Source organism: Mustelus asterias, chromosome 6 (assembly GCF_964213995.1).
Source record: "Mustelus asterias chromosome 6, sMusAst1.hap1.1, whole genome shotgun sequence".
NCBI lineage: Eukaryota > Metazoa > Chordata > Chondrichthyes > Carcharhiniformes > Triakidae > Mustelus > Mustelus asterias.
The window spans coordinates 60,966,209-60,981,044 of record NC_135806.1 but is presented as its reverse complement, the minus strand read 5'-3'; the positions used below and the strand labels follow the sequence as shown (position 1 = coordinate 60,981,044).

Here is a 14,836-nt window from a genome sequence, read left to right as displayed (position 1 = left end):
CCACCCCCATCTTTCACTGGACCCCCTTGCGCACCCAACTCCTTCTCTCACTCAGCCACCTTGGCCTCTGCCAACACCAGGCACTAAGTCCCGCTCCCCCAACCCTCCCACAGTCACCATGTTCCCCTAGTAGCTGCTATGCTCCTCACACTCCAGCTCCCACTCAAGCCCCACACCTGCCACATCTCATCATCATCTTAAATGTCCACACTTCCACATATTCTCTTCCTATCCGTGTCATTGCATTACAAACTGGAGCACAATAGGCATCAATGGATGCAGCCAGCTGGAGACATACCCAAGTTGCGAACCTTCACACGCTTCATGGAGCAAGCCCTTGTTGAGGTGACTGGGGAGGAGGAAGAGTGTGGGTGTTCTGCTCTTGAAGTGGGGACAGCAAAGAAACGTAAGAATCCTCCCCGCATATGCTGTCATTCCTCAAGTCTCAAGTGAGTAAACAATGTTCCCTCTGTATCCCCTGTCATGCACTGATGCCAAGTGCCTTTAATGGATTGAACTGCTTGAAGGAAGCCTACTTGGTTCAACATGTTAAGTGCTAGAATGTAATGTCGTAAAGTGATAGCAAAAGAATCACAGGCTGGACCACCCTCGCTCCCCCGGACCCACCGGACTCCAGCAGCGCAGAGGGGAACTTCTCCGAAGATGCATTATTTCTGTCACCCACACCCGGCACCACTGCAGAAACTGACACTCACTCACAGCTGAAGATCCACAGCAGGAAGAAGCAGAGATGTCCCATGGAACTGGCCCTTGGAGGGATGCCGGAGCCCAGAACTCTGCTGAGCCCCACGTCGATGATGTGCCCCTGGGCCCAGTCATTCCACAGCTGCTGGAGCTGCAGAGACAGAGTCACAAAACTCAGGAAGGTCTGACAGCATCCCTCCCTGGAGTGCAAGGCTGACTGGAGAAGTCAGATCACCTTCTATCCGAGGAGGTGGTGCCATCACCGCAGTGCACTGAGGCCAACACTGCAAAGTTGGCATCCGCAGTGGAGACGTTGGTCAGGACATGCACTCCATGGCAGGAGATGTCCACACCATGGTGCATGATGCAGACACTGGTGGGAATCCATGAGTGCCTGTGCCAGAGGACAGCGGGGCTTCTGGATCTCACTCCATCCCAAGGAGGAGCACAGTGGCTCTCGGGGACCAAAGGGAAGAGGATCGGCAGGAGTACAGCCTGGGGCCCTCCAGCCAGGGGACCCTGGGCATCTCCGGCCCATTACACATCCCCCTCCCTATGAGTGACACGCCTCTAGCCCCTGACAATGAGGAGGACAGCAGTCTAACATTCGTACTGCTCGAAAGCAGGCCTGGACCCTCAAGGTCCCTACCCATCAAGGGACACCTGCCAAAATCATCTCGGGCAAAAGGATGTGGCAGTCAGCAAGCCGTTTCAAACTCAGCTCCGGATCCTGGCGATATAGCTAAACATATTGAGAGGGTGAGGAAGATTAAGAAACCACAGGCACTCAGTGAGCATGGGTGAATATAGGCACTGTTGCAGTAAGGTCACTATTTTGTTCTGAATGTTTGTCAATCAATTTCACTTTGTTCATCCACACAGCCTCCGCCCTATCTGTTCATGTCACCAAGCTGGGCTCTGCGCTCACCCAGCACCTCAATCCTGTGGAGTGTGAGAATAGCAGTATCACATCCCTCCCACCCTCTTGCCAGCACCACTAAGGAAAGGCAATCCCTCCACAGCGATATGGACAGGAACCCAGGAAGGAGGACACAGGAAGCACTGTCTGCATTCCAGCCTTTAGGACCTTTTTAGAGCAAGGGGTGCCCCGACATGAAAGGTAGAGAAGGTCTGCAAGTGTCCCCTCTTGACCCCTTTCCTACAAAATGGGGATTCCAGGACTCCCACCCCTGGCCCTGAGTTGAACCTAACTGTGTCCCCACCCAGAGTCCTCTCCAATGTCCCCTGAGCATTGCACACTACGAAGGGTGCTGGCTGCCTGAGCAGGCACCTCTGAAATCTCCGTCGGAGGTGAAGGCACCAGCTTCCGTAGAGCTGTTGTAAATGGAGCCACACCCAGCCTGCTTTCAGTCTCAGCTTCCCACGCTCGGCTGCTGTCAGTCTGAACGTCCCACACCCGGCCTGCTGCCAGTCTGAACGTCCCTGGCTTCTTTCAATGACACCCTTCCAATCTCCAACTCAAAAAGCTGCCTTGCCCCAGGATCCTCCACCAAGACAGTCATCACCACAGTATTGCTGAGAATGACATTTCCATGGCTTGGTGCACCTGGAAGTGGGAATTCACCATCACCCACATGTTTGGTTGATGGCACTCGGTCGACTGATGGACGAGACGTCCATGCAGATTTACAATCTTGCAGCAATGGGGTCTCACCCCTTGTTTTGTTTATCTCTTAGGCATCGTGCACCCTCTTCCCCTGAAAAAACAAAAGAAGAAGGGTGATGAGACAGATCTGAGCTATATAGACGTGGATGTCTCCTCCAATGGTTTGTAACAGTGAGGAAGTTTGTAGCATCCCCCTTAACATGCAATTCCTTGACCAGGATGTCCAAATCATGATCTGAGAATCTTGGTGTTGGTATGTCCTTGGTCTCCTGGCTGGTGCTTCACCCATCCTGACTTAGGAGAAGTTGTACATGGGTCAATATGTGTGTCGTCCATGTCTGTGTTGCGTCATTAGTTTTGCAGGGTGGAATGCCAGTGAGGGGGTGCCGTTCAGCTGTCTGACATATCAGTGATGTTTTTTCCATGAGAGACTTGGTGGCCTCAGCATTGTGGAACCAGCAGAAAAGTGGCAGGCATTAACACTATGTGGGAATCTTGTAACGGACCAGAGATCCTTAAGGGCATACATGCCTTGGCATGAGGTAAGGGTGGGTCTAAACATAGAGATCTCAGTGAGTTGCCTCCTTTGCTGAGTCTGCAGGTAGAGGTGAGTTGAGAGGCAGACGGTTTGAGGTCTGAGTGAAAGGTGCTGCAGCTGAGTTGGGCTGGGCTGCTGTGGGCACTTGCAGAGGTGTGTTGCGCATTGTTGCATGTTAATTTATTGAAATGTGGGCACTTGCAGCTGAAAGCAGTAAAAGGCTGGTATAGCAGAGTGCTCAGAGTTCGGAATTCAGAGGCATCGGATGAGTACAGCTTTGACCCCTGCAATGGTTTGAGAGGTCATTAAGGGAGTGCTCATAATGGGCCAACTCTGCCAGCTACAATGTTTCAGCCATCGGTCAAATGAGCAATGACAATAAGTGCCAACATGTCAAACGTCAGCCCCCCCTTTCACTGTCCTCTATATCTGTAGAGGATCCATTATGGTGTCATAGCAGCACCTCTTTTGGGCCCAGGATGGGATACACCTTCTTCCACGCTCAACCCACATACTCATCAGCACTGGTGCAAGGGATGGCTGCCATGTCACCAACCCACCCCCGATTCTGAACCATGAAAATAGCATTTGCGTAAGAACTTGGCAATGTGACGTTGGGAAATGGCCAGACTTGCGATTCCCAAGTCTATTATGAAAATCCAGCCCATGAAGTTTGACCTTCATTTGAAATTAGAGAAAGAAAAGGAAGCCTGAGCATGTTATTGAGACTTGTTCAACAAATCTATCCCCTCAATGTAGTAACCCAGTCATTAACCATGAGGCCAACCCCTATCAACATGACCATTGGTATTCAGGGCCCTTTATCACTGTTCTCAATTTCAGTTAGCCCCAGGACTAACCAAGCTGCTAACCTGATGTTGTGATACTTTTGTTCCATAGATAGAGAGTAATTCTAATGTGCAATGACTTCATAAACATTGGCAAGTATTTTGTGGTAGTAATGGTGACAAAATCACCAGAGTTTGCTGGGATTACTCCTCTGAAACTGATAGCAACTTCTGGAGTTCACATATTTGCAGAAAAATACAAAAATCCTAAAGTTGCTATCAGTGATTCAACGCATCCCCAAAGGGCGTACTGATGAGATCTGTCCAGAATGCGGTCATTCAGAAATCATTGAACTAACAAGAACTTTCACTGTTATGCTATTAGTCTTCCTGGGCAAAACCCGTGAAAATGTTGCACCTTGTTGAATGAGGTACAACTGGGTTTTTAGGGTGCACTGAAAGAATACTTTCTGAAGGAATAATTTTATATTTGTTGAATGTCTAATTTCTCCATTGTGATAAAACACCTTTTTTGAAATATTAGTATTTGAAAGCTTGTTCATGAAATTTTAGCTTTTAACTTAATCCTGTGTGCATGTCTCAATCATTTATTTCACTATTGGTAGAATTTAAATGAAATGTGAAGGTATTCGGTGGCTTTTACTTCCTGGTTTGATGTCCGTGAGAATGCTTACCTTGCTTGATAGCATTACTGCTGTCGGATGCTCAGAGATTCCCTGACTTAGCACCAGATTCAAACGGACATTAGGGCTATCTGATAGATCGAGGAATAGAGAGCTATGGGGAAATGCCACAGAAAAGGAGTTGAGGCCGGCATAGGTCAGCCATGGTCTTATTGAATGGCAGGGTAGGCTTGAAGGGCCTGGTGACCTACTCCTGTTTCTATTTCTTGTGTTCTTGTGTGAACTCTCTCCACCTTAATTCAACCATTCACAGAACAAAACAAATAAACAGGCCATGAACAAGTGGACCATGTTGGCATTTCAATCTGGTTTCAGAACTTTTCAATTAGCAGTTAACAATGTAATAAGATCATTGAAAAAAATGTGACTAGATATTTCTCATAAATAAACATTAAAAATATTGGTAGATTTGTATTTGTCAGTGGGAATTTAGGACAAAATAAGTTTTCTTTGGAGTGTGTTAATGAAATAGGTACAGTGGAATCTGCACTTCATTGCATATGAAGCTCCATCTTGTGGTAGGACTATGCAGTTGCCGGCATGATTCTGGCTGATCATGGGAAAGTGATTGAATTATTGCAGAGGTGCACAACAGAAAAAGCAAATGCAATAGTTTACATATGGATTTACAAATATGCAGCCAAAGACCTCTGCTTATCATGAAATATAAAGTATCAGAGTCCTTCCAGAATAATTGAGAATATTGAGGATACAGCATTTCATTATTCATTGTTGGCCTTGATCCTTTCCATAAACTATACAATTAAATTATAGGGCTTTCAATTAATTAAAATAATAAATAGAAATATAAAAAATAACCGGTTACATTTTCATCTAAACTTTGTATTTTGCTCACAAAAATAACATTATAGTGTCACAAAACTTTAGTGGGGAGGCAGTGGTATAGTGGTGTTGTTGCTGGACTAGTAATCCAGAAACACAGGGGGATTGGGTTTGAATCCCACCTTGGCAGATGGTGAAATTTGAATTCATTAAAAGGCAAATGAGGACCATGAAACGTTTGTTGTAAAAACCCATCTGGTTCATTCATGTCCTTTAGAGAAGGAAATTGATTTTCCTTACCTGGTCCGTATGACATGTGACTCCAGATCCACAACAATGTGGTTGACTCTTAAAGACCCTCAGGAATGGGCAATAAATGCTGCTCCAGCCAGCAATGCCCAGAGCCTATGAATGAATTTTTAAAAATGTTTAAGTTGTGTTTGACCCCTTGTTTAGCTTTAAAAGTAGTAACTATACATAACAGAAGTAGGTCATTCGGCCCATTGAGTCTGCCCCGCCATATACTGAGATCATGGGTGATCTGATATAATCCTCAACTCCATTTTCCTGCTTATCTCCATAACCCTTGATTCCGTTACTGATTAAAAATCTGTCTATCTCAGCCTTGAACATACTTAACGACCCAGCATCCACAGCTCTCTGCAGTAAAGAATTCCACAGATTCACTATCCTCTGAGAAAAGAAATTCCTCCTCATCTCTGCCTTAAATGGGCGACCTCTTATTCTGAGATTATGCCCTCTGTTCCTAGATTCTCCCACAAGGGGAAACAACCTTTCAGCATCTACCCTGTCAAACCCCTGAGAATCCTATATGTCTCAATAGGGTCGTCTCTCATTCTTCTAAACTCCAATGAGTACAGGCCCAACCTACTCAACCTCTCCTCAAAAAAATCTTCCAAACCTGGGATCAACCCAGTGAACCTTCTCTGGACTGCCTCTAATGCCAGTATAATTTTCCTTAAATAAGGGGACTAAAACTGTTCACAGTATGCCAGATGTGATCTAACGAGTGCCTTACATAGTTTTAGAAAGACATTTTTATATTTCATGCACTTTGAAATAAAGACCAACATACCATTTACCTTCCCAATTACCTGCTGAACTTGCATGCTAGCTTTTTGTGATTTATACACGAGGGCCCCCCAAATTCCTCTGTGATGCAGTTTCTTGCAGTCTTTCTCCATTTAAATAATATTTATCTCCTTTATATCTTCCAAAATGCATAACTTCACATTGTCCTACATTATATTCCATTTGCCAAGCTTTTGCCCAGTCACCTAACCTGGCTATATCCCTATATCCTCACCACTTACCTACTCACCTATTTTTGTGTCATCTGCCATCTTGGCAATACTGCATTCACTTCCCTCATCCAAGTCATTAATATATATTGTAAATAACGGTGGCCCCAGCACAGATCCCTGTGGCACTTCAATAATTACAGGTTGCAACCCTGAAAATGCATCTCTTACTCTGTCTTCTATTAGTTTAACCAACCCTCTATCCATGTTAATATACTACCCCTAACACCATGGGCTCTTATCTAATTAAGTAGCCTTTTGTATGGTACCTTATTGAACACTTTTTGGAAATCCAAATGATTACATCTACTGGTTCCTCTTTATCTATCCTGCTCATTACCACTTAAAAGAATTCTAATAAATTTGTCAGGCATGATTTACCCTTCGTGAAGCCATGCTGACTCTGCTTGATTATATTATGTATTTCTAAATTGTATGGTACCTTATTGAACACTTTTTGGAAATCCAAATGATTACATCTACTGGTTCCTCTTTATCTATCCTGCTCATTACCACTTAAAAGAATTCTAATAAATTTGTCAGGCATGATTTACCCTTCGTGAAGCCATGCTGACTCTGCTTGATTATATTATGTATTTCTAAATGCTCCGTTATTACATCCTTTATAATGAACACTAACACTTCCCCAGTGACAGAAGCTAAGCTAACTGGCTTATAGTAACTTGTTATTTGCTTCCGTCGTTTTTTGAATAAAGGTGTTACATTGGCAGTTTTCCAGTACTCTGGTGTTTTTCCAGAATTTTATGATTCTTGGAAAGGGTGGTGGAGTATGAGCTCACTGGGGTAGCTGGCTGCTGAGCTCTAGGGGCGCCATTGCACAGATGCTCCGATCTCCCAGTGTACTGGGAGATCTCCGCTCCCCCCCCGCCCCCAAACCACCTGCTCCATGGACATCGGGACCCCCATGCCGATCACCTCATGTGCCAGTCTAACCCACCAATCAGCCCCACGGACATCGCCACCACCCGACTGCTGCCCCCAGCTGATCACCCCCATCTGAAGAGTTCCCTCCTACCCACCCCAATCGCCACCCCTTCTTCAGACCTCCGCCCCCACCCCCTTTCTTCCCATCCCAGCAGACTTCCCCTCCCTTCCCTCTCCCCCTGTCATAGCTCTATTCCACAGTGTGTGCTGCCCCTCCATCCCCACTCCCTTGACACTGCCCTGGCACTGTTATGGTTCCTGGTGGGAAGTGCCAGAGTGCCCCATGGACATTGCCCAGCCCTGGCCCCAACCACCAGGGGGTGCTTCAATGGCTTCCGATCTCTCCTGGCAAGGCCATTGTATCTAGTCTCCACTGGCTAAGCATGTTGTTAATATTTAAATTGGCTTTGGGCCCTTTTTGAAGCCAGTTACGCTGGTAAAACAGGGCCGGTAAGATTGGGGGAGGTGAGAAACTGGGTGCGTTTCTCATTTTTTGCCTCCTACCCAATCTTACTGCCTTGCCAGGATGAGGTAGTAAGAATATGGCCTGTATGCTTTTTTCTTTCAGTTTAATACTATCCTTAACTTCCGTGGTTAACCATGGTTGATTTATCCCCTTCCTAGAAGCCTTCTTCCTCACTGAAATATATCTTTGTTATGAGTCATGAGCCAAAATGTCTGCCACTGCTGATCAACTGTCTTTCTTGCTGAACTCCTTTCCCAGTCCACTCCAACTAACTCTGCCCTCATTCCCACATAATTATCTATATTTAAGTACAACACGGTTGTTTCTGACCCAAGTTTCTCACTCTCAAGCTAAATTCTACCATGTTATGGTCACTGTTTCCAAGGGGATCTTTTACTCTGACATATTTTATTAAATCTGCTTCATTACACATAACCAAATCCAAAACAGCATGATTCCTGGTTGGATCCACAATATATTGCTCTAGGAAACTAACACAAATACACCATATGAACTCTTTCCCATGTCCACTTCTGCCAATTTAATTTTCCCAATCTACATGAAGATTAAAGTCACCCATGATTAAAGTACTGCCATTTTTACATGCCCTTATTATCTCCTTATTTATTCTTCATCCTACATTATAGATGCTGTTAGGTTCTCTACAGATTATTTCCACCTGTGTCTTCTTCCCCTTGTTATTTCTTACCTCCACCCATATGGATTCTACATCTTCTGGTCCAAGATCATTTCTTGCTCTTGTACTTATTTCATTATGTTATAACAAAGCTACCCACCACCCTTTCCTTCCTGCCTGTTCTTATGAAAAGTCACATACCCCTGAATATTTAATTCCCAGTTTTGATCTCCTTGTAATCACATCTCCTCTCCCACCTCACCCTTTCCCACTCCCCCCTTCCGTCTCCCCTCCCTGGGGGTTTCCAACTATCTCCTGTCAACGTCAGTAGAACCTAACAAAATTTCAGGTCTATTAAGGTCTATTAGGGCTATGATCCTTTCAATTTTGATGATGATCTATTCATTTGTATGTAGAAAATAAACCAAACCAAAATAATGAGGAAGAATATAACAAAGATAAATAATCTAATATGCCTTTATTATAAACACAAAGATCATTTTTTGCAATGGACTTTAGAGTTAGCTTTTCTGGTACAGGTTAAGAGGTGAAGTGAGTCTCATGTTAACACCATTTATATTACAGCAAAAATGAAGTGGAAGATGCCTTTATATGTTGGAATTTCCCCTGCACGTAGGCATAACCATGCAGCATTTGTTCTTCATAGTCATGTAAGTACAGGAGCCAAACATATTGAACATTCCCCTTTCAATTTTTCCCATTTCCCCCTTCAAAGTGCTGTCTGACCTTCAATAATGCAATTAAAACCAGAGAACTCTCTCCATTGGGTGCCACATTTCAATCAGCTGACTTGTAATAGTTGAGATAGGCAGTATCATTTTTGCCCCAAAATCATAGAACAGAAAACGTGCCGAAAAAGACTTTGTTTTGTTTGTTAAGGATTAATCTCTTATGAGCAGACAAGGTCAAGACTATAAAAGAAGTGTTGAAAATTTAGAATAGGTTTTGGTACAACACAGTTTTTTATATAGAGAGTTGCTTCCTCTGGCAGAAGGGTTGGTAAACAGCAGACACAGATTTAAAATAATTGACAAAAATTCCGGGGGGAAATGTGGAGAATGTCATATAACTCAATGAGGTGTCATGATCTGGAATTCATTACCTAAAAGGGATCACAACTTTCAAAAAGGAATTGGATGTATCCGTAAGAAGAATAAATTTGTAGGGTTACGGGGAAAGAGTGAGGGAATAGCCTAATTGGTCGCTCTTTCAGAGAGCCTGTTGCAGCATGATGAGTCTCCTATACTTCATGTTTCTATTTCACTTATCCCATCTTTTATGAAGCATAACTGAATAGTGGGATGTGTTGTAACTTTCGGCCTTAAACCTACTAATGTCTTGTTTGGAAAATCAGTACCGTATTATGTCTTTTTTTGGCTAGATATTCAACTTTTCATCCAAGGTCTAAACTAGCATTACAGGTCAGAAATGAAAACTTGGCAATATCAATAATGAGTGGCCGATCTGCAATATCCAGTTTACAATTAGACAGTAAATAAAAGCCTACCCTGTCAGTTTTTCATTGAGATGCAAAGATACATCCTCCAAGGCCAAGAGTGCAGGACACTGCTAAAGTAAAAAAGAGAAAAAACGGAAAATCAGAAAGTCACAATGAGCAATTGCCTAGCTTATGTTTTTTTAAAAAATTTGTGTTCATGACATGTTGGTATCTCTGATATGGCGAGCATTTTTTATCCATCCCTAATTGCCATTGAGAAAGTAGTGGTAAGTTGTGTTCTTGAACTGCTGCAGTGCATGTGGGTGGAAGTACACCAACAAAGTTAAGTTTATTTATTAGTCACAAGTAAGGCTTACATTAGCACTGCAATGAAGTTACTGTGAAATTCCCCTAGTCTCCACATCCGGCGCCTGTCAGGTCAATGCACCTAACCAGCACGTCTTTCAGAATGTGGGAGGAAACCAGAGCACCTGGAGGAAATGCACGCAGACACGGGGAGGACGTGCAAACTCCACATAGACAGTGACCCAAGCCGGGAATCGAACCCAGATCCCTGGCGCTGTGAAGCAGCAGTGCTATCCACTGTGCTACCATGCCGCCCCAACAATACTGTTAGGTCAAGAGTTCAAGGATTTTGACCCAGTGACAGTGAAGGAATCGCAATATATTTCCACTCAAGCAAGATTAGACTTGGAAGAAACCTGCAGGTGGTGATGTTTCCATGTCTACTCCCCTTGTCCTTCTTGGTGGTATATCTGTAGGTTTGGAAGGTGCTAGCGAAGAAGGCTTGGCAAATTGCTGCAATGCAGCTTGTAGACAATACACACTGCAACCATGGTGCGCTAGTGGTAGAGGGAGTGAATGTTTAAAGTGGCCAGCGGCATGCCAAACAAGCAGGTTGCTTTGTCCTGAACAGGGACAAGCTTCTTAAGTGTTATTGGGGCTACACTCATCCACACTCCCGACTCATGTCTTGTAGATGGTGGAAAGGCTTTGACAGGAGATGAATTACCCACCACAGATCTACCAGCATTTGACCTGCTCTTGGAGCCACAGTAATTATATGACTGGACCAGTTAAATTTCTGGTCAATGGTAACCCCCAAGAAATTGATGGTGGGAAATTCAACAATAGTAATTTGAATGTCAAAGGTGGGTGGGGGTGGTAGTTAGATTCTCTTTTGTTAGAAATTGTCATTGCTTGGCAATTATTTGGTGCAAATGTTTCTCACCAAATATTAACCCAAGCCTTGATGTTGTCCAAGCCTTGGTGCCATGGATGGCTTCATTATTGGTGGAGTTGCAAATGAAACTGAACACTGCAAAGTTATTAGTGAATAGATCCACCCCTGAGCTTATCCTGGAGGGAAGGTCATTGATGAAGCAGCTGAAGATGGTTGGGCCCGAGGAAATCAGTCAGTGATGTCCTGGGACTGAGTTGATGAGGGTGTGATGTCTGAGAGAAATGCAGAAGTTTGAAATTTAATTAGAGACAGATTGAACAATGATTTGAATTCATCTCTGGACTTTGATTTAGCAAGGAATACTTGCCTTGTGCTTAAATTTAGAGAAGAAGAAGTTGAAAGACACTTTGTGTTCTTTAAGAACATTGCTACAAAACTAACATGGTCAAAAGAGAAGTGGACCATTCTTCTGAAAAATATATGTTTGTAGGAAAAGCATTGAATGCTTATTTAAATCTTCTAGATGAAAAGTCTTATGATTACGAAACCGTAATAGCTGCAGTATTTAATGCCTGTGACCCTATCCCTGAAGCATATCAATTCAAATTTTGGACTCTGAGAAAGAAACAGCATCAAACATTTGTAGAAATTGCTAGGAGTAAAGCAATGTTGTTTGACCCAGTGGTTTTGGTTAATTAAGTTAGAGAAGTCTTTTGAAAACGTGAGGGAAATAATAGTAATGGAGGAATTTAAAAACACTATCCTAAAAGATATTATATTATAGATAGATAATAGATCACACCTGGAAGCCCATAAGATTTCTAAAATAAGGGGAGCTATGATTCTGACAGATGGGTACACTTTGAGTGGAACCTTATGAGAATTTGGCAGAGTGTCAGTTCTGGTGAGAAAACTGATGTGGAACTCTCCCGCACTACCTGGCCAGTTTTCTCTCCAGCTCTTGTCACTTTGACTGCCAAAAAAAGTGGGCGTAGTTTGTGCTGTCACTCTGGTGAGGCGGGGACTCTTAGAGCTGGGAACCAAATAGGCCTCCCCACCACCCCTCCCCCTGCCAATCATCGCCAGCATCCCCATTGATCACAGTGACCGTTGTGCCCCCTGGCACAGGTTGGCATTGCTAGGTTGGCACTGCCAGATTTAGCACAGCCAACCTGGCAGTGCTAACCAGTGCCAGGGCTCTACCTGGCCATGTTCCTCTCCCCCGGGGGCTATCGTAACCTTTGTATTTCTGGTGGGATCCCCATGACCGGTTCACATCTGGGTGAACCTGTTGTAAACCTCGCTGTATGAAAATCTAGTGAGGGGATAAGATCTGGCGAGGAGGTCTTTAATTAGATTAAAATTTGTTGAAATGAATGCAAATTAAATTCTTGCCCATTTTGGGCATGAACCTGATTACATTGCAGGCGAGGAGCAGCAGAAATTAGAGATCGCAATCTTGCCGGCGAGGTTCTTAATTTTGGGTTTTGTCTTGAGCCCCCACCAGCAATCTCGCAGACGGCGAGTGCAGGCTGAAGATACTGCCCTATGCCTAGGAAGCTATGGGGCAGTAGATCTCCATTTGTAAACTCATTGGGAAACTATAGCAGTAGAAAGTTTTGGAATGGAAAAGATTCTGGCTTGAGGGAGAAAGCAAAATCTGTAACAATAAAAATGATACTATAGAGGATAAAAGTGATGTAAAAGAACCATTATATTTTCATTGCGTGAGATGGGACACATTAAAGTGAATTATTGGAAGCTAAATATTAAGTCAGTGGCAGTAATAGGGATACCTAAGGAGTCTTTGGAAAATACTTTAACAGTAAACAAAACAGATGACAAAATGGTAGCAATGGTACAATTGCAAAGTGTTCACTCAGAAACTATGAGAATGGTGGACATAGCTCAGCAAAGTCAAGGTGATTCTTCCATGGATATTGATGTAGTCAGTTTACTGCATGTTATGGAGGTTTTGTCTCTAATGTTTTATCTCTATTTCCTTACCCTTCCAACAAAGCGAGTAAACAGATTACTATTTTGAGAGATGCTGGGCAGTTCAGTCATTGATGGTGGCTGATGATCTGATTTGTCAAAAATATTGATAGGGTGTATTCATGGAATTTATGAATGTACTCCCTTGTAAAAAGTTAATTTACAAAGTGACTTAGTAAATGGAATTAGTACTATGGGAATTGATCCTGGTTTAGCTATTGAAGGAATGAATTTCATGCTGGATATTGAGTTGGCAGAAAAAAGCAAATTACTGCGGATGCTGGAATCTGAAACCACAAGAGAAAATATTGGAAAATCTCAGCAGGTGTGGCAGCATCTGTCAAAGCTAGGGCTTTGACAAAGAGTCATCTGCACTCGAAACGTCAGCTCTTTTCTTTCCTTACAGATACTGCCAGACCTGCTGAGATTTTTCAGCATTTTCTCTTTTGGTTATTGAGTTGGCAGGTTTGATGGCTTTAACATCCCCGAGAGCGGATTGAGGTGAGAGAAACAGATTTTTGCGGAGGAACATCCTGGATTGTCCCATGGTAACTAGAAATCTGGTTTATAAGGTTAGACAGGATAAAGCGGATTTAATTGAGAGGGAGGATAATTCATGTGTTCGGTGTACAGGAATTTGAATGAGGTTAAAGACCCTGAAAATAGTGAGGCTAAATTATTTAGCCAAACTTCCTTGATTTTGGATATATTCCTTTAAAAAAAACTACAGGTCTTGACCGAGATCGTAACAACCTTCTGAATAATTTGTGATTTTATCAATTTCAGAAGAAGTGAAATTGATATGGTTGTCCATGCTTTTGTGGTTAATTGCTATTTGTGTGCTGTCTTAGACTTTTCATTTAACAATTACACTGCTTTCAGAAATCTCCTTAATTTACATTTGTTTTTCTTTAAAGCAGCTTCTAGGCTCTTTCTCTTACAAGTCTGGATGAAATCTGGACAGTTAACTATCCATCTCACTATGGAAAGTTGTTTCCAAATGCTTAGGCCTTACAGGGTTAGCAGAGTCTGCTGTGTATGTAGGGTGAGAAATTTAGTTGTCCGTGTCCTTTTTTGGGCATTATGGGTTCCCTTAGGGCTTCGGAAAGGCATGGCACTTAGAGGCTGTGGGAGTGAATTGTGCCTGCTGTCATATTAGTGAGGGTGCTGTGTAGGCATAATAAATGTGAAATTCTGATTGACACCAACAGTGCCATTATGGAGTTCAGTGTTCTACGTAACATCCCAATTAATACTGTACAGTAGAACTTATATTCAGCAGCAGGAAGAAACCCACAGCAGTGCTATTTAAAGATAACATCAGCTACTTACAGGCTAGTTGCTGCTTGATTTCTTCAGGCTCCAATTCTACAAGCATTTGGTGCTTTTTATAGTTGTTTCAAATTTCAAGACACAGGTGCTAAATTACTAAAAAGGCTTCTGCACAAGTCAGTTGCCCTCTTTTTAGGTCAAACCAAATAAACAAACTCAGATTAAGTCGGGACAAAGTAAAAGGGGCAGCTGCCCAAAAGGAGGGGGAACAGCCCGAACAGAAATCAAAGTACAAAGGAAACTTAAAAACATCAAATTAAAATGTGATTGTCAGGGTCAATAATGCCCCAGGTGAATGTACTTGTAAGCAATCCCCTTGAGATAAAGCATG

General features: G+C 43.2%; 1 protein-coding gene across 1 annotated transcript in view; it reads left to right on the top strand.

Annotated features, from left to right (window-relative positions):
* The window catches only part of LOC144494663 (uncharacterized), a 112,888-nt gene that overhangs the window by 56,024 nt on the left and 42,028 nt on the right, over positions 1-14,836 (top strand). The window contains exon 14 of the mRNA XM_078213866.1: positions 9,101-9,186. Coding sequence (XP_078069992.1) covers positions 9,101-9,186 — 86 coding nt within the window. The remainder of the gene's footprint in view (positions 1-9,100; positions 9,187-14,836) is intronic.